The sequence below is a fragment of the Aspergillus welwitschiae genome (assembly GCF_003344945.1).
Source record: "Aspergillus welwitschiae strain CBS 139.54b unplaced genomic scaffold BDQ94scaffold_8, whole genome shotgun sequence".
In the NCBI taxonomy this organism is placed as follows: domain Eukaryota; kingdom Fungi; phylum Ascomycota; class Eurotiomycetes; order Eurotiales; family Aspergillaceae; genus Aspergillus; species Aspergillus welwitschiae.
Window position 1 is genome coordinate 550,878 of NW_020798702.1, and position 22,251 is coordinate 573,128.

Genomic DNA, 22,251 nt, shown 5'->3' on the forward strand with positions numbered 1-22,251 from the left:
GAGTTGGGTTTGTGAGAGTTGGGTTTGTGAGAGTTGGGTTCGCGGAGGGAGATGCTACGCCACCGGCCTAGGCTGCCATCATATCACACCCTCTGCCCACTCTCCGCCTTCTCTAGAAAGCGAGGTGTGGTCTTTTGAGCCAGCAGATCCTCACCGCCTACCATATAATCTGGTTTCAGCCTGAGCAGATATTTTATACCTCGGGTAGTATATTTGTGCCTCAGAAAAATGCATATTCTAATCGGGAAGGCAATAGAGATTCTGCATTACTAAGAGCAGGCCTTACCTTCTCAGGAATAAGCTTAACTTTCAAGGTAGGCGGCAGGGTGTGGCATGAACAAAGGCTGGTGTAGAGACTTTCTGCCTGGTATGGCGGTAGTGCCTCCCAAGAAGCCTTCTACATAGAAGCTCATGGGATACTGTACAATTTTCTTTTGAATAATAAAATTACTATGAAAAGAACGCATCGTGTTCAATCTCCAACTGACTCATTGCAGCCTGAGTATATACTAATTCTAGTTCGTCTTGTTGGTAATATATGTCACCGCGCCCTGCCCACCTACTCCTTCTGATGGTCTACTTCAGGATCCAATTCTTTGCAACCGCGTACCTGTGCGCGAATGTATGCCACTATCAACGAAAAACGGATGTTTCGAATAATGTAAAGATTAGCTAGTCAGGGTACGGCCGGCCGATGTATTCCATGGTAGATACAAGGACAAAATTGATATGTGCCTCATTAAGCGAATGTGGAACTGGAGTATCCATCTGAGACTGAAAATTGATCTCAGACGATGTCGGAAGTACATCGAGAGTCTCTATCATAAGATTGACTGCGTAAGTAAGGGATTGCACTGTTTTAACCAAAGGCATCCATGCTAAGCGTTTGCCAGACCGGAACAGCTCAATATGGTCATATGCCATCTGGAAGATACCATGAAGGTTATAGAGCTTGGGGGTCAGAAAAATCGAGGCTCGGTCCTCCAAGCAACTGGAGAGCCATCTTTTTCGAAGATAGGCCAACACTTCAATGAGGTTTGATAACAGGGGTTGGAGATGGGGCAAGAGCCGGGTACAAAGCAAATTATCGAAACAAGCTGAATGCGTTCTTGCAAGAAGATGGTAAAAATCCCCAAGAACAAGCCGTGTGGTCATCTTTAAAGGGAAAATATGAACAAGTGCTGTTTCGTGAGAAGCCCCATAGCACCGCCATTTGCTGTAAGCATCAAGCCCCGGCCATAATACATCTGGTTGATTCTGCACGTTATAGGTACAGAACGAGAAGAACTCATAGGACTGTCTCAGTGAATCGGAAGTTTCATCTGTCAGATGCTGCCATATGTTTGACGAGGGTAAATTCAACCATATTCTCCGGCAGAGTTGTGGTAATATCGTCTCCCTCGCTTTAACAAACTTTGTATCGTCTTTTTCCCGGATGATTGCATGGAGAGAGCGAGCCAAGTAGCCTACAGGCTCATTTTGGGGACTCATTGTTTCAATAGTTGGAGTAAACAAACACAGCTCAATCCCGAGTCCTGTAATGAAGGATGAGAGCGCGGGGGCTCCAGTAAGAAGTCGGATATTATAGTATATATCTTCCGGGACTGACACAGTAGATTTCGTATTAGTTCGAGATAGGAGTCTCTCGGATACAAGTATCGCATAAGAGGCTGGAAAATATTGCCGGAGGTAATCTCTTAAATATAGTCTAAATATATGTTAGTAGAAGGGAATTTGAGGTATATTGATCGTATAACAAACCCGTTATCAAACTGGTTTAGATAATGTCTTTTTTCCTCCATTATAGCAATATACTAATATAAAAGAAGATCAGGACTTGAGTAGAGCCAGGTATATATATAAAATAAGCAACCGGTGAAAATATAAGAGTACTAAAAAAAAGAAGAATTAGGAGTTTATATAGAAGTAATTCTTAAAGAATTCTTGCCTCAGTAGTATAAGTGGTTATTTAGTCTAGGTAGCCTGAATCAATCGCTGACATGATTCATTTGTTTTACCATACAATATGACGCTGTAAACTCGCTTCTGAAGTTGGGTTTGCAGGAGTTGGGTTTGCAGGAGTTGGGTTTGCAGGAGTTGGGTTTATGGGAGTTGGGTTTGCGGGAGTTGGGTTTCTGGGAGTTGAGTTTGTGGGAGTTGGGTTTGCAGGAGTTGGGTTTAGGAAAGTTGTGCAGATCTCTAATCTGATCCCTGCCACTTTCACACTCCGTTTGAACCAGTCAGAAGGACATGTCTACGCAAATAGGCGGGTTCTCTTTAGTTAGCTATCGAAACCCAGTAGGACTGAACATATATTGGCGCTGACTGGAACAAGGTGGAATGGGTATATATAGCAAGAGGCTAACAGGCTTGTCCTAACTCCATCTATCAAGTCATTGTTTAGCAATGCATTGGTTCACCAGATCTTGGAATATCGCGAGACGCCAAGGCCACAGGCTTCTTCCATGTCTGGGTGCCTGCGACGCTGACAGCGCGAGAGATGAGCTCACTTCAATGGAGCACCTCTCCAGCTCATCTGATATCATCCAATTACCTCCACCGCCTGTAAGTAAAAATTGCGTACTTCTTCGAACATGCACTTATGACAGGCATGTAGATAAAACCCGATACTACTCTTTGGGCAGTCGTTGCAGGCAATCTTGTCCGTAATGCAATTGTCGGTGAATATGATCCAGAGAGTGACACAGTCCTAGTAGACGCGTCTCGTCTGCCGATTCCGTTTACACATACTGTCCATCTTAAAAGCTGCGATTTCAGAGTCATTGGACATATTCCAGTAAGGAGCAATGGATGTGTTATCATCTCCTTTACCCACGTGAACATCAAAGTCTGGAAAGTGGTTGTGCATGTTCCGTATAAAATTGTTCAATCTCGGCTCAGGCTACCTGAACTACCCCAACCCGACCGGCAGGTTTCTTGAACCCCATCCACAGATTCGCTGTTGGATTCAAAATTTTTTGGTCCATTGCTTGGGTGTATCATGTGTTTAAGCTCCTAAGTCCTCTTATTATGTTATACCACCTCAACCCTTGTTTACGATATAGTTCGACTGCCTATCTTTTTGAACATTTGGTGCGGTGGGTAAAGGTGGGGCGGGCTAAAAGGATAAGGTCAATGCTGGGTTAGCTACAATATCCGCCCCTGATCACGCACGAGAGTTCGAGTGGGAGCTTTCGGAGTCCGAGTCCTCAGGCTTAGTATATATGCTCCTCCATCCTCCTAACAATACCACGCCCATTATAGCGTACTTCAAATCAAAATGTTCATTTGGTTATACTGTGAGTTGTTGAATAATATTCTAGGGCCGGGGGAAACAGAGCACGAATCGAGGGCATCCACTCCGCTGTTTTCTCAGGCCGACTAAATAGTTTCAAGTAATGCTCTTATATGTTACTTCAACGCTAGAGGCCCATGCGGAGTACCGAAAGAAGCAAATTAACATTGTCTTCCAACATTTCCCGGATAAAGGGGGAAAGATAAAAAAAAGGGATTGCTTAATCCAAAGCCTGATCATCTACGATTATGACAACCTCCTCAAAACCACTGGAATTAATACCAGTGAGCTCCGTGGAGTGCCTTCAAAAGATAGGAGGATAATAAGAGACTCATGCAGCATGAGAGCACAACTAAAATACCAGCAGATATTTGCTTCTTAGAAGATGCTTTAGTTTTTCCACATCAATTCGCCAGTATCAAAGCATAGCCTCATACTTAGTCCGTATAATATGGTGAGCTCGCCCGAATATTCAACTCCACACCGACATATTGCTTCCTACGTCGTGTTTCACCACAGAAGCGCTAGCTAAGACCGTACAGAGGAGGATTTCGTCCATAGAACAAATCAAAATGATCGATCGTCCTGGTGAAGCATCGGAATGTACCCTACCTAACATAAGTCGATTGTTTAGCGCCAACCTAGTACGGTGCTCAGAAGAGATTACCAACCGTCCCGGCATTCCTTTCACATTGGCGATTATGAACCAGGTCACAAACTGTCCAGATGTATCCACTTTGAGCAAAATATCCAGTGCTCCTGAGAAGACTTCATGCGACTTATCCTAAGACCAGCTGGTTTTGAGATATACCTCTTATCTTCTGTGGCTTCTTCGCTTCCTCCCAGCCTTGTTTTGTCTTCTTCTTCTCCTTCTTGACTTGTTCCGTGATCGGCGCTTTGTTCGGTGCAGCTTCTGCTGATACTTGCCACACAAATAATAACAGCAAAGGACGAGGATAACAAACAAATACCAAGCAACGTAAGCATATAGGATAATATAGACGTAATCATTTGATTGCATTCCAAACAACATCTTTAGTTTTCTGTATGGTTGGGAAGTGGCAACCTTATATGCCAGTCAATCCGCAGTGATTAGGAGATGTTGTAGCCTTCTGACTACAGACCGTGGCCGCGGCGCAAGGACTTAGTAGGCAACCGGACATCAATTCCACTTATGGGTCTTCGCAGCTCTAGCTTTGGGTTTGCCCTAAGCAAAGTGCATGGGTGCGCTCCTGTCATGGCCCAAGACCAAGCACTCCGGACACCTCTCATGGTAACAAGAGCCACAAGAGATACCCTTAACCCCTACTTCTTCATCACATCGGCAACAGAATAGCCTAACACGGAAACGAGGTGGCTTTGGTATCCAGTGTTCCTTGCGTATGTCTCCAACCTTTCTGAACTGTCCCAAACCGGAAGAGTAATCCTGTATATGTTAGTCTGTGGGTCCTCAGTAAGGTCTACTACCTATTACCTTCTGTTCTTTATCATTGACACACTCCTTCTTTCTTGAAGCAAGAGCCTCCCTCCCTGCACCTGTATTGTTTCTCTTCCTGGTGTCCTGCTTGTGATAAGTATTTGAAATTGTGGTCGTTTGTAAAGACATACTGGAGTCATCTCGATTGTCTGTCAAAAAAACGGCCCGAAGTTGATAAGCTTGCAATCCTGTGTAAGAAATCTAGGACAAGCAGAAAAGAGACACTACGCATGTGGTTACGAACTAGAAATATACATCCTAGGCCAGATACAGGGGGTAATTATACATTGACGTAGCTGTACTGTAATCCGCCTTATAATTTACGAAAAAGGATGTATCAAAGAGGAAAAAAGTTTGACCAATATAGTTTTCGAGGATGAATTAGTGCATGTAGTGCCGAGGCAGCAAAGGCCTCCATATTGTAGCAGGCTCGTGACATGGCCTCATTCATTACCTTAGCCGAATATTCCCCTTGATGCATGTCCAGCGCGCATTCTATTCTAACTGTAAATAGTGAGTGGACGTTTCAAAATAGCAGATGGGAATCCCAAATAACCTCAGCATTGCTTCTATAGTGCCCAACTATGAGCAAAGGCCATATATATTCAGTACTATAAGATAAAATCCTAGAAAATATCAAAGCTTCTGTAGTTTTCCATGAGCCTAAGCTATAAGCTGCGACGTACCAGAGCTGATTGATACTATGAGAGTGAAGCCCTGCAGAGCATTAATTGATCCCAGGTGTATGTGTATAAGGAATTATACAGACTAGACAATTTTGTGGGAGTTGGGTTTGTAGGAGTTGGGTTTGTAGGAGTTGGGTTTGTAGGAGTTGGGTTTGTAGGAGTTGGGTTTGTAGGAGTTGGGTTTGTAGGAGTTGGGTTTGTAGGAGTTGGGTTTGCATAAGTTAGTTCAAAGAGTCAGATTTTAGAAGGCGGACGGTCTAAGGCACAGTGTGTAATATCTTAAAATAGATCACGCCACATGGTCCCCACATATGCAACTCCTGTAAACGTAGCTTCCCACAAATCCAATTCCTGTAAACCCAACTTCTGGAAACCCAACTTCCATGCAGATCTTATTTTTGCGAATATAATTCCTGCCGATATAAATCCCGCAAGTCCAGTTTCTATAAACCTAACTCCCGCAAACCCAACTCCTACAAACCCAACTCCCGCAAACCTAAATTTCTCAACCTAAGAGCACTTGCCTTGTATTGTATACAATCAAGTGTTTTATAAAAAGTTCATTAATCACTGCTGTGCATGGGACGCTATACAATTTAGCTTTCAGGTCAACATCTAAGCGGGGGTCTTCCTATGCCACCCAAATCATTACATCTGCATGAGGTGTGATTTGCCAGGAAGGATAAGCAATACGCTTTTCGAAGCCTATCATACCTACACTTATTCTACCATGCCGAGGCGCACTAATATAGTAATTTCGAATAGCATGACCCTGACATTACATGAAAAGACATAAAGTTCTGTAGATGCCGCATGTCAGATATGTGCGTTCTATACTTGTTTTTGGCGACCTGATACTCGTATGAAATCAAAAGTAAGGTATGCAAGCATAATCCGTTGGATTATGTAGCTAATGAGAATATCCTCAGACTTATTCCAGCGAAATGACGTTGGAGTTACACATAGAAGTGTTTAAAAATGGAGATAATCCCAACCAACGATCCCACTGGGGCTTCCTTTTGGCGAAGCCGGAAGAAGACTTCGGTGACCTCTACCATGTGCAACTGATCGACCAATCGACACTTTGGTATCAGCTGGCTGTTCGTGAAGCTACTACCATTAAAACCCGGCACGCTATCGGAATGTGCAAGATCGCGCGTCTGAACGCTGGACTCCGTTCAAAGGTCGTTGAGATCATCTCAAATGAGCCTGCTCCTAGGGGCGATAAAAGAAGATGCCAGGATTGGACAATTGATGTATTGGCTTCTCTTGAAGTGGAGGAGCTTATTGAAGCTGGGACTGCCGAGAGGTGGAACAAGAGAGTGGGTATGAACGTGAAGGATATTGCGAAAGACTGTGGCAATGACTGGATTGAGTTTTAAATTGAGGGAACATGAATATACATGTCAAGTATTGTCCTGAGATTCTAGATATTATATTCATCCAGGGCAAGGTCGGCAAACGCTAGGACTTCCCACAGTGAATCAGACTCTCCCAATCCAAGCCAGGGAGATACTATACCCTGCTATACCTTGGTCTGATGTCAAGCTACATAAAGTAATAGGAAATAGACCCGAGTGTAGAAGGTAACAAGGGAAAGAAGCTTATAGAGTATACTCCGTTTATCATCCTTTATAAGAGAAGGGAAATGCAGAGAAGTGCTACACCGGCCATGCTACATCACATCAGCGTCTGCTACATCCTTTTTCTGCCTACTATACGGGAAATCCATAAGACATAACAAGAATCTTTTAAATAGAAGCTATGTAAACAGCTTAATAAGTTACTCTAAGTTTACATATGAAACCGTTTGTGATATTCTATACAAGGCACCTAAATCAATTCGGGCTGAAGTCAAAATGTCTGCCTTAGCCTGCGATGTGAAATCTCACGCAAACGATAAAGATAGCGGATATGAACCAGAAGGCGGTGAGGCTTCTGCTTGATTGAAAAGCAAGCTCTACCTGATAGAATAGGTGCGGCTATGGCCAGTGTGGCTGCAGCGCCTTCCTGGTCCACCGAACTAATAAGAGAAGTTACTCAGCCTCATAATATGTTAGGCCAGAATGAACTGCATGGAGATAGCCAATCACCAATAATATCTCACATAGGATATGCGAAACATGTTTTACTCACAGTTCTATAGAGTTTACGTCGCTCATTACTGCGAGACGAGCGAGTGGGACAGTACATCACGTGATAATATCCTCGATGCTGAAGATGCTCCGCTGCCCCGCTTTGGGTATCGACCACGGAAGACTAACCTGATCAGATCACATGCCCCTCCTAGTTTATTAACCCCCACCTTAAAATTCTCTGGCTGTCGCTCGCTCATAAGTTTCAAAGCTTCAGACGACTCACTTGGTGTAGTTGTCTCCATGCGATGCAACAAAGCGCCGCTCCAAAAGATTGCAAAACGCGACTTCTCAGCACACCACCCATTTGCTTCGGAGGTAAAGCCATAAGAAGTCCATCCCGACGGAGGTCAAGACTGATGCCCAACTACAGCAGGCTTTGTACCCTCAGAGTACCTTTTCAGATTGTTATGACAACCAGAAAAGACGACTTGGTATGGCTCCTAAAAGAGAATCATATACAGTACTGATGTGATACTGGTAGGAATCACGGTGGGAAACGCTCCCTGCAGACGATGATCGATTGAAGAAGCTTACCGAATATGTATCACTCGAATCGATTGAAAAGGCGACCAATGATCGGCTACTTATTTGTAGAGATTGCGAAGAAGTGGTTTTCTTTGAAGCGGATCACGAAGTGTGGAACACCAAGCAAAGTCATGGCATCATGAGACTTCCTGCAGGCATATCTGCGACAATATATAAAGGCTATTATTCCATCAATTGAATAATTTCTTCGCTATAGTTGTGTCGTATCCTATTCGAAGCTCCATGTGACAAAATACCTTCATCTTCACGCATTCTGTTGTACTCAAACGTCCATTTCTTTTTTCCCACTTTCGCAGGTCACTTTCATCAACAGCATCACAGATAGCATCCCCAAATATGGCACGAACTTGCTCCATTTCGATACCTGACCTATATGTAGGTAGGAATGGCAGTGCCCCGTTGGACCCGATGTCCAACCAAACGATCGCATCGCCTTCACTCCGACCCCTAGGGAATTTAGATCGCACACAATCTGTTATTTCCGGATCTACTATACGTTGCGGCGCGTGGCGGATGGCGTTTGCAGCTTGTGCAGGAAACACTTTGTCAATGTTGCTCCATCGCGCCGTGGGGAACTCAAAGGAGCCAGGCTGTTTAGCCATCGTGTCAGGTTCGGGATCTAGTGAAGTCTCTGAAAATGTAATCAGTAAGCGCAGGTATTGCACGATTAATCGCAACCGTACCAACATCCATCTCATTCGATTCCATAGAGCCCTTGGCCAAAAAATTGTTGTATACCATATAGGCAGACGAGTAGATCTCCTTAAATGGTTTCCCCTCAGATTCAGCGCATAAACGGTTCAGTCGTCTGAAAATTTCCTGCCGTTCGAGGCATGAGACGTGTGTTGTCGTCATATACTTCCGGATATTCGCCGCTTTGAAATGGTGGACCACATGTTTGAGGCGCCTGTCTTCGAAACTAATGGAGCAGAAAGCCAGCTCGTCCAGGCTCAGCTTACGGATTTCGAGGTCGAAGTTACTGCCAGGGGTACTTTCATTGGCATAACGCATGAACACATCGCACTTCGATAGTGTATTGTACTCCAACGAAGATTTGGCCAGAAGACGGGCTCTAGCATGCTCAAGCCCTTCAACAATCCTTATCTGTTCGTTAAGTAAAGATAATTCATCCTTCAAAAAGGCTGAGGTTTCCGGATGATCGTACACGTCAATATCAAAGATCATAGTGGTTAGCCAAGTAGGGGAAAACCACGACGAGAGGGATGAGCGTTAAGGTTTAGAAAAGCTGGGTTTGAGAAAGTTAGATTTCGGGAAGTTGGGTTTAAGGAAGTTGAGTTTAAGGAAGTTGGGTTTAAGAAAGTTGGGTTTAAGAAAGTTGGGTTTAAGAAAGTTGGGTTTAGGGGAGTTGGGTTTAGGGGAGTTGGGTTTAAGAAAGTTGGGTTTAAGAAAGTTGGGTTTAGGGGAGCTGGGTTCGATCAGGCCCGCCTCTGCCATCTGCCAGCTGCCACGTCATCCATGGTGAGGGGGTAAGGAAAATCCTATCAGTTTCGGGCCGCAGATAGGCGTCCTATTTGTGCGCTGACTCCAGTCTAGCAGGGATCCGTAACGAGCGGACAGTGTGGTGAGCGAAAAACTAGATCAGGCGGACCACTGAGGTCTGAGCTGAGCCAAGCGTTCAGGCCTTGTTAAGGAAGTACTGAGAACAATAACCCAGGCAGCAATATCTGAACTACTCCGACCTATCACCCTCTAGACCCCTCTAGATCCCTGCACTTCCTTAGCCAATCGATAGCAGCTGAACATTTACTCAATGAGGATTCAAGCCTGTAGGTGGCATCTAGTAAGCGTATTGAACTGAACTGAACCCGTTGCCGGTAAAGGCGCAATCATAAGAAGGGCAACGATCCTTCAAGTAGCAGGACTGTATCACTCCTTCAAGTCATTCACAAGCTGCCAAAATCAAATGTGCTGGAGCCCTCAGTTGATACACTGATTTAGCTTGTCTGCTGGTAAGTCGCTTCCCCAATGATCATATACGTAGCTGAATGAGCTACTTTAGGAACCAGAAATCATCACCAGTCTTCCGTGATGTGCTTCATTGAAGACCCGGCTCCGGTGTACTTCTCCAAATGCAGGCATACCGTCCCCATCCCTGAACAGCCAACACCTCGGATGTGCGCCGAAGCGCAACAGCGATCACCCCCATCATGGTGTCCTGATCCTCCAAGGTCTACTTCCAAGGCATCAAGCACGAACCGTATATATCTCTGTCCAAATTGCCGACTGAAATGATGGTTCTGTGTATAATTTTGGTGTACTGGGTTTGGTGGTGCAGATACAGGCTCGGCGTCGATACGCGTGCTGTTCAAAGTGTTGTTACAAGGAATAATTGCGAGAGTGAGCAGTTCGAAATCTTGTTTATACCGTCTAACCTCTCAACGAGACGGTTCTTCGCCAGCTTAGTAAGGAAACTCAGCGTACGCTGGTTGCAGATGCAGCACCTGTGCCATACCATTTTCTATTTCTACTAGGACTCTCGGACTAGACCATAATGCGTAAGGCTTCAGAAAAATGATCGCCTGGATGTGTGACCGAAGCACAATTAAACTGTACAGTGACGATGATGATGATGAATCATACGCTGGCCCCTCGCCTTAAGGCGATATGCAGGGAACCACTATCTACTCACTATGTACATCCATGAACTGTAGACTATTACTTTCCTGACGAACTTGGAGCCTCGTCAAGGCCTGTGTTGGCCGTTGCCTGGTGTTCTGTTCTGCCGCCCTCGTGACGCGCGACTTCGAAATCTCTGCGACGCCTCTGCAAAATCAAGTACCGCCCCTAGGACGCTACCGTTCTGCGTGGCATCTTCTAACTTTCCTTCCTTACCTTGGCCTGCTCCTCCTAGCATATCTGAAACGTTGTTAAACACGCCTCCGATTTTCCGCCGCAATTCTTGCCGTAGGGCATTCAGCCGCGGGCAGTCAATTAATACATGGACCACGGTTTCTGTCGCTCCACATTCGCACTGCTCGTTATCTCGGAAGCCATGTTGCTTAGCATAGGTGGCGAGCCATGAGTGGCCGGTCCGAAGTTGCGCCAGCAGGTAAGCACGGTTGCGCGGAAGCGAGCCGTACAGTCGGCGCGTGCGGCATGCGGGTAGGGCCTGATCTATGTGCCGGAGGTGCCCTCTGTTCTTAGAGGTCTTCCATTCTTGTTCTCATTCACTTTTGATTTTGTTGCGGATGAAAGCCTTCTCCCGCGATAGAAGGTGCTGGAAAGGGTTTTTCTTTTCCGCCTCCACCGTTTTCTTGGCTAGACGGTCTGCCGTTTCATTTCCAGGGTTACCGCAGTATCCCGGGATCTATTGTAATCGCAGCGGAATTCCTCGTGCTTTTAGCTCTGCAGCAGACTGATGAATAGCCTGGATGATCTGCTGGCCCGATTTATTCCATGAGTCGGCGATTACTTGTAGCGCGGACATACTGTCGCTGAGGATTGTCGCTGGGTCTTGGGTTGCTGTTGTTGTAGCATGCACCTTCTGGGCTAGTTGAAAAACCAGCCCGATAGTATAGTAGATTGCCATGAGCTCGGCCGCATAGACCGACCAGTGGTCCATTGAGCCGATGCTGATTTGTCGAGACCCCGTTATCTGCCGGTTGCGGTTAAGAGCTACTGCTGCGGCGCCTAGTTGATTCTCTTTTCCTGAAGCGTCTGAGAAGACTGTGATACCTGTTGTGGATTGCTGTGCCAGTGCGTTGGCCTGCGCTTTCTCTCGATCAGGCTCGATCTCGATTTCTGTAAAGGGCTGGCTCCGTAAACTGTACATAAGGCAAGAGCATGCAGTACTCGAGCAGCGTACCGTCCCATACAGGCCGAGGCGACAGCAACTAGAATACTATACGCAAAGCCATGTACGATGAGTTCTTGTCTCTATCGCCGTGGTGCTCATTGGGGCAATGCGGGAAATAAGCGGAGCAACACAGGTGTAGTACTCTAGCACAGGACAAACGGGTGAAGGCTAATATGGAAATTTCTCATGTCACACTTCTCTGCCGGGCTGTATTGTATGCCTCAAAGATGTGACATCCTAATCCCATACAATGTTTCCGAGCTGACTCTGGGGAAGGCACCTTCCACGCCTTTCAATGTTATTCTCTAGGAACGTAGAGACGCGTGTGGTGGTAGCGATGCAGGGGCGCTGGATTAGCCGTACTGCTCCCCTCAATATATGGTGGCTACCAGGAAAACGCATTCGCAGAAGACATGGCCTAGTGCAATCTAAAGAACAGGCCTAGCATCTATCGGCAGATATATAGTTCTGCTTGAAAGAAAGTGAAAAATCTCAACGGTTATAAAGCAGAAGTGAATTACAAATAAAAAACACCAGAGCAACACAATTCCATAAGGGTCCCATCTAAGACAGCCTAACTAGACACGCGTAGGGAAAAAAAAAAAAAAAAAAATTTCCATAAAATCACCTGGGCTCATTAAATTCCTAAAAACCCTATCTTACTCAACACTGGTTGGGGTTATCATAGCCAAACTATGAATCAACTTCATAGTAATATGTTCTGTTATTAGGTTTCTTTCAGTTAGTCTCAAGCCATGTCTGTGATTTAACAGTAGCAGATGTTTCCCACTCTCTCGCAGTAGGCATAATTAAGATATTTAGCTTGTCCTTGATTACCATTGGGGATGGGTGATAAACAGTATAAAACCTACCAGAAAAGGTTGAATCCACATGTTATTTCATGCAGGAGACCTATAAACTCGGAGAAAGTAAAGTGCGCACCCGGGCTGAGAGTAAAAGTCAATAATAGCTAATTGGGTGACGTTAAGCTAGAGAAAACGTGAGGTTAAAAGCCATTTGGTTGCCTGATGGCCACTATTTCCCGCCGTACGCGGAAATAGGGGGTTCCTGGATTAGGAGGAGGTCGAGGTTGATCGTTTGGTGGTCGTTTATGAGGGCTTCCATTCCTGCCCTAGATTTCATGATGTTCAACTGTAGGATACGGAGATTGTGCGAGGTCATTGGGAGGACCGGGGATGGAGGGGCTTCTGGCACCTCCGATCTCCAGTGGGATGTTCCTCATTGCAGTCTAAGCACCGGGGTCTCACCCCGGGAAAACAGTGGCGTTGGTCATGGGAACCCGCGCAGTATCCGCAGCGGACCCGCTCCGTGCATGACCAGGCAAGGTGGCCAAATCGCTGGCGGCGGCGGCACCTCTTTCGTTCAACCCGATAGGGTTCCACGCTCCCGATGTATCTCTGTCCCACCAGAAGCCCATTGTTGAGGATAAAATCAGCGGCTTCTGGGGTACTTAGCCAGATTCCCATCGTTGCGGAGCGTCCTAAGGGGATTTCTTTTCTTTTCAGCCACGCGATATCTTCGATCTGGTATCCTTTTCCCGCTAGGTCATTCTCCTGCATGATCTTGTCGATGCTGTCTCCTTTATTTCGGTCCAGATCGAAATCCTCAGTCGGGACGCGGTGTACCACCACACCGAAGCGAGGTTTTACGAGTTTTGTCTCATTGCCTAGCTCTCCCAGCCACTCGGGGTTGTTTCGGGCTGTGGTTGCCGACTGTTCGTCTTTGAACCGAATGACGTAGCCTGTTTTGGTGGTCCCTATTCCCGCAACCTCGGTGTCCTTGGTGGCTTCCGCATGCGACAGAGCCGCGCGGATACGCGTGTTGGCAATATCGGTGGGCAAGTACCTCGTGAATACCTCGTGGTCCCCGTTGTCTGCGTCTTCTGTCGGGCGTGCTGTGCTGATCCGAATACAGTTCGGCTCTTTTCGGGGTCGGGGCATTCTCTGTTCAGCCTCTCCGCCTGCTGCCTCGGCTGCGACCGCGGCCCATGTTCTGGGTTGGGGGGAGGCTGCCCAGGTGTCAAACCGTGCTCGCAGATCACGGACTTCCTTAATTAGCTGGAGATTCTGGTTTTGGAGGATTTGCTGTTCGTTCCGAAGTTGCTGTAGCTCTCGTTGGGTCGATTCGATGATCGTGCTTTGGTGCTGGATGATGTCCTTCAAATTGTTGATCAGGCTTCCCACTACTTGGGTTGTGATTCTTGTTTTTCCATCCTCAAGGGACGGGAACTCGACTGCCGGGATGGTCACATTCTTAGTTTGTGCCCGCGTTGCTCGTCCCTTTCTCACTGGTAGGGGGCCAGCTTCATCCCTGTCCCTTGCAGAGTTTTCCGGAGTCCTCGGGGTGTTCTCGGGACCACCCGCCGGCGGAACCGCCATCGGGCCGCGATTAGTTTCCGCTCGCCACACACAACACAACCACGATTTCGATTGACGACGGTCGATTTGATATCAACCCTCTTTTTCCTCTCAGGGGCCGTTTTTTCGATCGGCTTGTACCGAGCGCCAGAATTACAGTGACGCTCGTTATTGCCTTCGACGTCAGGAAACAGAGATATACTCTTTCAAACCCTAATCACATGATACACTAACCTAATATGGGCTGACCGTAAGTCACCGGTTTTGTATGTACATTGTAATAATACCGTGGCGTATATATATCAGTATGAATACAAGGGTCTAGAAACAGGAGCCGGACGACTAAAACTTTCGGAACGGAATCCATGGGACCTCATATGGATCTACTTAGTTCTGACTAGAGACCCACTTACTGCCTTATCTCTGGATGATCTGCCTCGTGACATTAGCATGGTCCCCTCATATCCAGCCCAACAATGAAACCTGAAAAATGTCAAGTCCTTGAAGCTTCTCGTCAGTCACATGATATAGATGTACTACCATGTTCATTGGGCACGTATGCGTATTTTTCTGCCTAATGCCAGCTCCTATTAGACATTTATATATAATGCCATACGTCAACGTCATTCAAAGCTGTGTTCAAGAACGCGACCAGTATCGCGACTTATCTGCTTCAAACACATTTCTGACGCCATACCGACTATCTTAAGCGCAAAATGGCAGCTGTAGCCCTCTCCTTCCTTTTTGGGCGGCAGCGGTCGCAGCAGCTGAGGCGGCTATTACTACCACAGCATCGGCAGGGGCAGCAGTGATTGGAGCAGTAGCTTCAGGGGCATCAACAGTGGCTGGGGCAGCGGCATTAGCTTTAATGCCAACAGCACTGGGACCGGAAATTGCAGTCGCAGGAGGGTCACTCTTGGCAGCGGGAGCAGGGGCAGGAACAGCAGCAGGGGCTGGTGCGACAGTGGCAGGGGGATCAGTACTCGCTGCTGGAGCAGCAACAGCAGCGGGCGCTGGCGCAGTAGCAGGGGCCGGCGCAGCAGTGGCAGGTGGATCAGTACTCGCTGCTGGAGCAGCAACAGCGGCAACAGCGGCAACGGCAACGGGAATGGGAGCAGCAGCAGGAGTAGGCTCAGTACTCGCTGAACTGTTTGTAGTAGGAGTTGGGGCGGCGGCTGCTATTGCTGGGTCAGATGACTCTGGGGTACGTTGAAAGAGTGCCGTCTTACATGACTGAACCGAAAACAACTAACAAGATTCGTCGCAGGATCGGTCGCAGGAGCCTAGTACTGCTTGTCATGATACAGATGCTCTCCCGGCAGCATCACACTCGGGCCCTAGCAACAGCGATTCGGATGATGACCATGAGAAAGTCGGCGATTGCTTCGAAGACCGTCCTCGTCTAGACAAACCAATTTTTATACCCAAGAACCGAATGAAGGACCTACTCAATGCAGCAGGAAAAGAGATGTATGACAAACTCAAAGGGGTCATATTGGATGACCAGAGGACAATCTGGAGTAACCGGGACTTCCGTATGGACGCGGGATATACCGTCCACAATCGACCCAACTTCAAGACCTGGAATTTGCAGGTCAATCAGAACCCACAATCGCACGCAGCGAAAGAACTGGTGAAAAAGTTCGGGACTCATGAGAAACTGATCTGGGATACCATCGACCCTAAAAACCCACCCGACTACAGGACCTGGGCTGAAGGAGTTTTGAAGTTATTCAGTGAATGAGTGATGCACGCAGGGACCGTGCCTCTTGCCATTATCCCTGATCAAGCCACAGCTATCGAAGTTACCAGACAAAAAATATAGCCCTCTGTGTCCTATGTTCAGTTCCAATCTGCTTTTGGTACTGTACAATGGATAATGTTGAGTTCCTTTGCTATAACTATTTCTTTCGCACACAGCCGGATCAAATCTCACTGCCCTGTTCGCACCATGTTACATAGCTAGGAGCCACCCCATCACTGTATGGAGAAAATTTCGTCGGAATGCTGTTCCACTTGTACAGTAGCGTTCCCACCGATGGAACTTCGATACTTGAACCGGTGTCACTCCTAGTTTTGATTTATGTTTAGCGCTGTAATAATACAGGAACCATACAGCTGACTCAAGTACCGGATCGTTTCGTCCACAGAACCTGGTCTGCGAAACATACAGTACAATACCATTGTTCCATATATAGTCTAGTGTGTCTTGGCATTTAGGGTTTGAAAACAACTCGTTGTATATGATCAATGGAATCCAGTTCCGGACGGCTCTGTACCTATTCTATCAATGCCAGTTGGGGGAGGAATCATCTGAATTAATAGTTTCTACTGTTCGAAGTTTCTACTGTTCGAACATTGAATTGCTCTACGGGGGACAGAAGCTTTCTTCGTTCCAATGAGAAGATCACGTGATATGACTAATTATTAGTTATTACTGCGTCTCAGACCCGTGTACACAGGTCAACTGACCTATTGTGGATAGGTCAGTTGACCCGGAGTGTATGCACGTGACGCTAAGTCCCTTAATAAGCAGGATGTTATCACATGATTTGAATTCGGGACATTTCTAGAAATGCTTAGTAATAAAATAATGGTCACCTGACTGCTTCGTTTCCCAGCCTTGCCAAGTTGCTTCCTGCAACCTCTGTCTCCATCTTTCCGGTTTCCACACATTATCTCGAGCTCGCTGCTCAATCATGGTACTCCTGAAACTACGTGCTTGGCTTTATAATGCCATTTGGTCTTCTGCGAGCCAGGATTCGCGAGAGTCAAAGGTGAGTTTGATTGGGTCGCTTCGTTTTTCCTTGCTGTCATTCTGAAAAACTGTGAAATTGAAGCTTCAGATTTCCTATTCAGCCTCGGATTTTCGATGTCCTCGACTTGACGGACAGTGCTATATTACTGGTTCTCAGTCAGATAAGATAGTGCTAGCAAACACCTTCCAACATTCCCAGAATACTCAGCCACCTGCGTTTCTTCATGATCCTTATATCGGTCTTCCGGTAATTGGGACTGGCATGACTGGAATTATCTTTCAACTAGGAGAAGATCGTGTTGTTAAAAAAGCTAAACAGTACCAGTCTCAGCCCCTTCAAAACCACGATGATACCGAGTATATCAACGGAATAAACCAGCAAGTTCTGGAGAAAGAGATTCGGGCCTTTGAACGTCTGGGCAGCTATAAAGGGATTATTCCCTGTTTTCAAACATCACAATATGGGATTGAGCTAGCCCTTGCACAAGGAGATCTCGAGTCCTATTTAGAGAATTATCCAGAGCGTGAAGACTCTTTCAAAATTACCTGGATATTGAGTCTTATCGAGACATTCTCTTATATTCATTCTCGCAAGGTATTTGTGGATGACATCGCTCTCCGGAACATCTTGATTATGGATGAACAGCTCAAACTTGCGGATTTCGGCCAGTCTATTCTATTACCCCTTGATATTGATATCACTTCTGCAACCGAAAATGATCTGAATGCAAAGATTGAGATACTCCATCTTGGCTGGATACTTTACTCTATTTCATCTTGGCATGTTCATAAATACTACTTCTTTGGCCCTGAGAACCCAGATCTCCGTTGGCCAGAAGCAGACTCACTCCCAAATGTTGATAATGTTTTATGGGGGGGGATTATTAGGAAATGCTGGGGTGGCGGATATGCAAGTATGGACCAGTTGAAAAGAGAGGCTTACCAATATCTCAGTAGTTAGGAATAGCTAGAGTACATAGTCTCAACGTTTAACTTTTACTTCCATACTAAATTGTTGAATTAATAAATTAGATTCATTAGACACACAACCCAGGCATATGCTAAGACAGGTATTTTCTTTTCTTTTCCCAATCAGGCTGTAAGTGGTACTACTTTAGATGTGAAATAGAAAATAACTATACTGGAATATACGGGCGAAATACCACGAGGGGACCAACATGTGAGTCTCAATCCTGTCTCATTTTGTGCGTTATACATCACCAGAAAACATGATAAGTTCGAAAAGCTGCTGTGATGTCATCTCATATCCGAGTATACGCCCTTGCATATTGCCTTGCCACTGCGTGTCTTTATAGTTGTACCATTGCTTCTCGCATAAGTCATAAGAATCCTCACTGCCAACCATATCAACCAAGCTGTTGATAACATCTTCATCCAAGATATTCAACGAGAATTGTGTGTCTGGCCAATCTGTGTCATTCCATTCTTCCACACTTTGAGGCTCCACAAGAAAGCCTAACTGGCGCAGGTAAGTTGGCCGATCAATTCTCCATGCCATCTCAGAGTTCCAAATCAAAAGTAGAAGGAGCTCTATGATGTGCGGTGGTCGCAATTCCTGGGTAACCCGAGCGATGAAAAATGCCCATGCAGAGTCAGGAGTTTCATTTTCAGTGAATTGTGCTAGATCGGCTTGGGGAACCCAGTCTGATAACTGGGCGAACCTCCCTTTGAAGATATTACGCCCTAAATATCCCCATATAAATTCGACAACTTCAATCAAATCCAGCTTCTCCCGAAGAGTCCTGTCCGGATTATCCGCCCATAGCTGCCAAAGCTGGTTATAGCGATCATTTCGGGTGGAGGACTTTTTGTAGTGTGTCATCTTCGCAAGCCAGATCTTTTCAATCAGCACCCAGTGGGCTGTCAACGCATGGTAAAATCGAGAATATTCTGCATATCTGTGCCCATAGTCCAGCGTACAATTGAAATCCTTGGGTTCTGGCATGGCTTCTTCAGTAGCACAATCACGGAGCCTATCGTTCATAGCGGGATAAATCACTGTATTCGCTCGAACGAAATGGGAGTGTATTGAGGAACTTCTGTATAGATCATAAAGGATCTTCATGGCATGCCATCGGACAACAACCTCAATTACCTGATTGACCTTTATCTGAGAGACCACAGGCTTTTCGACTTCATCATATGTTGTCTCGGGTTCGAGAAATGTTTCCTTTATATTGTGACGTTCATAGATATCCTGAAGGAGGCCTAGCTCGATGTCGTGTTGATGATGTTTTGCATTGATCTGCCCAGGTATGTTAGTAGGAAGAATGAGTTTAGCAAGAGTTATATTCAGGGAGAAGTAATCAGACGTACTATAACCGATTCAAATATTACGATTTGAAATCTTTTGAATATCCCATGGAACTGTTTGCATGTATGAGAGAAAGACAAACAGTCATCTATATTGTTCAAACTTTGAAAAACCAGGATGATGAGCTCCACAGATATGTTCTGTATGGACATGTTCCTGTTTAAAGGTGGCTCAATTACAGCTGCTTGCCTGATGAGCGCAAATGGAAGGTGCTAGATATGTCAGGTGCGGCGTACAAGGACATATTTATAGGGGCAATTTGCTTAATACCGGATGATTAAGTTAGCTCCCGGGAGCTTTCTTTTTTTGGCCATGAAAACATGAGCTAATGGGGTTGTTTCGGGATGTTAGACAGATGCTGCATGAGGTTAATTAGCGTAAAACAGAACTCCAGGGTTCTGCCTATAGTTAGGCTGGTTGCCTAGAAGATCCATTTCTTGCAGCAGTAATCTGCGAAATAGTGCCAGTCAGACATCCTGGTATAGACTAGGTGTGGCCAGATATGTGCCTCCATCCAATCACAAAATAATCATTAGCTTAGGAGATTTGGTGTGCATCGGTGTAGATGATCGAGAGATCAAGAAAGGATAAATTACCCTTACAGCATCGTTCACTGCCGTATCAATATAAAACCCTAGTAACCCTTTCAGTAAATAACTTCACTTATCTCGTACTCCTAGCACCCGTTCTACAGTCGCTAGACAGAACATAACACCTTGAAAAATAAGATATGACCGAACTCCACACGAATACAATGTGAGATAACAGCCTGAACATTCTTATTTATTTGACTAAATGTCCAGGCACCCGTCCATACAAGCGCAGTTTTTACGTCCAAAATGGCAATCATTCTTGACAACTCGATTGTTAAGAGCTAAGAATATTCCGCAGTATCTCGATTCAACAACAGTCTCCGACTGTTCACATGAGCTTCTTGAGAGTGACAACCCTTCCGACTTCATTGCTGGACTTGTCATCCGAATATCACTATCACCAAATATAGGCTTGGCAGAAGTCCACGTCGATAGCAGTCGTGTAAACTTAGCAAGATTACACAATGCCATACGAGGTCGGGCAGCTTTAGAGGTCGAAAGAGAAATTGTTGCAATTCTTGGATACCTTATTTCTGTTGCTATGGAAGTGTGGCCGGCTATAGCTCCGGCAGAGCTGATGGAGCTAGCTGAGGCCTGCCAACGTGAGGCTTATATACCACAGGTGTCAGGCCACCTTGACTTCCTGCGGGCCTATGCGTTGTGGAGATGCAGGGGTGAAAGGCATGAGGTAGCATACAGCTTGCTTCTTCCTTCGTTTATATCGACATCCTTTTTCTTAACAGACATTTCAATTCTCGCAACAATGGCTATTCCCTCTATCCGAAGGGACAATGTACTGCGGATGTGGCCCATTGTGCATTCTATCTCTGCCAGCCTGAAAATTCTCACTACAGATTGGCTTTGGATGATCGGGCCTCTTTCTTGGGGCATTCACTCACTCTATGGACTGTTGTACCAAATGGACCAACAGGTATCTTCGCCCTATATATCTTCTTACTATGACAACTTCTGTGCGACATTCCAAAGATTTTGCACCGACTTACAAGGCTTGGCCTTTGAAAATTGTGCTTCCCTCGATATCTATTGTACTAATGATAAGCAACTGAGCACGTTAACGTTGGAGACTGCCCGAGTCGTGTGGCCCTCCCTGGAGATGTTGAAATCTCATGTTTTCGGTCTTATATGTCATTCTTACCAAGGTAACATTCACTATAAGCACCTCTGGGTCTTGTCTCTCGAGACTAACATACCAGGGACTTCAGGTCACAGAGAGTGCCGAGCTTTAGATGATAGCTTGGCTGAAAGTACCGTGGATCCTCAACTGTTGCAGAAGTCTGTCCCTAGCAATGATTCTGCAGACATCGAGAACAAAATTTCTGCAGAGACATGGACAAATTTACCTGATGTTAGCTTTAGTCGTGAGGAATTCCGGATCATAATCTCATATTGGGTTGATTGGATTAACCATCAAAGGAGTCGGCCAATGGTAAGAGGGAAGCCGGAATTTTGGCCAGAAAGTGTACGGTATACCCGATCTAGTAAATTAAAAAAGGAAGGTACGTATATATCATTCACCAATTCCAGACTATTATTCACATCTCACAGAGGCAAAACTTATATTCAATCACTTTCTTCAATCTCAGCCCTTAGAGGGTCTGCGATCGATTCTGAATATCGAATCACGCAGAATATCAAATGATCTCGCGAAAAAGTTGACCGGCTTCATTAATTCGCAAGAGTTCGAGATGCTTGACTCTCAACGGAAGATGTCTGAGGATACTCTGGATAGGGCTTAGTATGCTGGTTACGGAATATTTCTTTGTATCAACCAGTTCTATAAAAATTGTCACCTGCTCGTACTTTTGCCGGATGGTATACTGTACTTAGTGTAGTCTAGATTCAGAATACTTGGGATCGGAAGGCTGGTATGATTCGTCTTCAAAGAAAACCTTGGTTCAGCGTTGTCTTTTCATTGTAGGGTAGCATGGGATATTCTGAAGTAATCATTAAGGATATTGCAAAGTCTGAGCAAATATGAATAAGGAATCAGAAGCAAAGTGAGCACGACAGGCAACCGCACTTTTCCTATGATATTTTCGCCCATAGTTTGCTTTTCACGCGCCTCGGCCGTATAATATAGACCGTTTCAGTATTCCCATCCAGAAGCGTAAGTTTACAGCCCTTACTTAGATCTCTACCCTTGCTTGAAGGGCCATTCCACCAACCAAGAGGAGCATGTGGGGCGGTTTTATAGTGAGGATCCCATT

At 45.8% G+C, this 22,251-nt stretch overlaps 8 protein-coding genes across 8 annotated transcripts; 6 read left to right on the forward strand and 2 right to left on the reverse strand.

Moving 5' to 3' along the window:
- Positions 1–6,402: 6,402 nt before the first annotated feature.
- BDQ94DRAFT_168196 (uncharacterized protein) lies at positions 6,403–6,840 on the forward strand (the record flags this gene model as incomplete). Its single annotated transcript, XM_026770988.1, has 1 exon — positions 6,403–6,840. The coding sequence occupies one exon, from the start codon at positions 6,403–6,405 to the stop codon at positions 6,838–6,840; it is 438 nt and encodes a 145-aa protein (XP_026628890.1).
- Positions 6,841–7,265: 425 nt separating this feature from the next.
- Positions 7,266–8,099, forward strand: BDQ94DRAFT_139366 (uncharacterized protein). Its single transcript, XM_026765412.1, has 3 exons — positions 7,266–7,502; positions 7,594–7,911; positions 7,967–8,099. The coding sequence occupies exons 1-3, from the start codon at positions 7,443–7,445 to the stop codon at positions 8,066–8,068; spliced, it is 480 nt and encodes a 159-aa protein (XP_026628891.1). The 5' UTR covers positions 7,266–7,442; the 3' UTR covers positions 8,069–8,099.
- BDQ94DRAFT_139370 (uncharacterized protein) lies at positions 7,890–9,573 on the reverse strand. The gene is made up of 2 exons (XM_026765413.1): positions 8,826–9,573; positions 7,890–8,773 (listed from the first exon to the last, which is right to left on the reverse strand). The coding sequence occupies exons 1-2, from the start codon at positions 9,325–9,327 to the stop codon at positions 8,313–8,315; spliced, it is 963 nt and encodes a 320-aa protein (XP_026628892.1). The 5' UTR covers positions 9,328–9,573; the 3' UTR covers positions 7,890–8,312.
- A 276-nt stretch (positions 9,574–9,849) lies between these two features.
- BDQ94DRAFT_139372 (uncharacterized protein) lies at positions 9,850–10,704 on the forward strand. The gene is made up of 2 exons (XM_026765414.1): positions 9,850–10,112; positions 10,163–10,704. The coding sequence occupies exon 2, from the start codon at positions 10,392–10,394 to the stop codon at positions 10,632–10,634; it is 243 nt and encodes an 80-aa protein (XP_026628893.1). The 5' UTR covers positions 9,850–10,112; positions 10,163–10,391; the 3' UTR covers positions 10,635–10,704.
- A 4,692-nt stretch (positions 10,705–15,396) lies between these two features.
- BDQ94DRAFT_139377 (uncharacterized protein) lies at positions 15,397–16,376 on the forward strand. Its single transcript, XM_026765415.1, has 2 exons — positions 15,397–15,541; positions 15,617–16,376. Exons 1-2 carry the CDS (start codon positions 15,446–15,448, stop codon positions 16,079–16,081), a joined length of 561 nt encoding a protein of 186 aa, XP_026628894.1. The 5' UTR covers positions 15,397–15,445; the 3' UTR covers positions 16,082–16,376.
- Positions 16,377–17,026: 650 nt separating this feature from the next.
- On the forward strand, positions 17,027–18,099 carry BDQ94DRAFT_139379 (uncharacterized protein). The gene is made up of 2 exons (XM_026765416.1): positions 17,027–17,114; positions 17,197–18,099. Exon 2 carries the CDS (start codon positions 17,358–17,360, stop codon positions 18,054–18,056), a length of 699 nt encoding a protein of 232 aa, XP_026628895.1. The 5' UTR covers positions 17,027–17,114; positions 17,197–17,357; the 3' UTR covers positions 18,057–18,099.
- Positions 18,100–18,164: 65 nt separating this feature from the next.
- BDQ94DRAFT_139382 (uncharacterized protein) lies at positions 18,165–19,628 on the reverse strand. The gene is made up of 2 exons (XM_026765417.1): positions 19,433–19,628; positions 18,165–19,361 (listed from the first exon to the last, which is right to left on the reverse strand). Exons 1-2 carry the CDS (start codon positions 19,580–19,582, stop codon positions 18,306–18,308), a joined length of 1,206 nt encoding a protein of 401 aa, XP_026628896.1. The 5' UTR covers positions 19,583–19,628; the 3' UTR covers positions 18,165–18,305.
- Positions 19,629–20,160: 532 nt separating this feature from the next.
- On the forward strand, positions 20,161–21,780 carry BDQ94DRAFT_185898 (uncharacterized protein; the record flags this gene model as incomplete). The annotated part of the gene is made up of 4 exons (XM_026775002.1): positions 20,161–20,186; positions 20,234–21,183; positions 21,247–21,540; positions 21,590–21,780. 4 exons carry the CDS (start codon positions 20,161–20,163, stop codon positions 21,778–21,780), a joined length of 1,461 nt encoding a protein of 486 aa, XP_026628897.1.
- Positions 21,781–22,251: the final 471 nt, after the last annotated feature.

Bases quoted from the DNA above. Each gene is read 5' to 3' on its own strand.
- BDQ94DRAFT_139366 (XM_026765412.1), top strand. From the start codon at position 7,443: ATGGCCAGTGTGGCTGCAGCGCCTTCCTGGTCCACCGAACTAATAAGA. The intron at 7,503-7,593 runs CCTCATAATATG...ATGTTTTACTCA, and splicing joins TAATAAGAGAAGTTACTCAG to CAGTTCTATAGAGTTTACGT. The intron at 7,912-7,966 runs GTAAAGCCATAA...GCCCAACTACAG, and splicing joins ACCACCCATTTGCTTCGGAG to CAGGCTTTGTACCCTCAGAG.
- BDQ94DRAFT_139370 (XM_026765413.1), bottom strand. From the start codon at position 9,327: ATGATCTTTGATATTGACGTGTACGATCATCCGGAAACCTCAGCCTTT. The intron at 8,774-8,825 runs GTACGGTTGCGA...TTACATTTTCAG, and splicing joins ATCGAATGAGATGGATGTTG to AGACTTCACTAGATCCCGAA.
- BDQ94DRAFT_139372 (XM_026765414.1), top strand. From the start codon at position 10,392: ATGATGGTTCTGTGTATAATTTTGGTGTACTGGGTTTGGTGGTGCAGA.
- BDQ94DRAFT_139377 (XM_026765415.1), top strand. From the start codon at position 15,446: ATGGGAGCAGCAGCAGGAGTAGGCTCAGTACTCGCTGAACTGTTTGTA. The intron at 15,542-15,616 runs GTACGTTGAAAG...GATCGGTCGCAG, and splicing joins CTGGGTCAGATGACTCTGGG to GAGCCTAGTACTGCTTGTCA.
- BDQ94DRAFT_139379 (XM_026765416.1), top strand. From the start codon at position 17,358: ATGACTGGAATTATCTTTCAACTAGGAGAAGATCGTGTTGTTAAAAAA.
- BDQ94DRAFT_139382 (XM_026765417.1), bottom strand. From the start codon at position 19,582: ATGTCCATACAGAACATATCTGTGGAGCTCATCATCCTGGTTTTTCAA. The intron at 19,362-19,432 runs GTACGTCTGATT...ATACCTGGGCAG, and splicing joins TAATATTTGAATCGGTTATA to ATCAATGCAAAACATCATCA.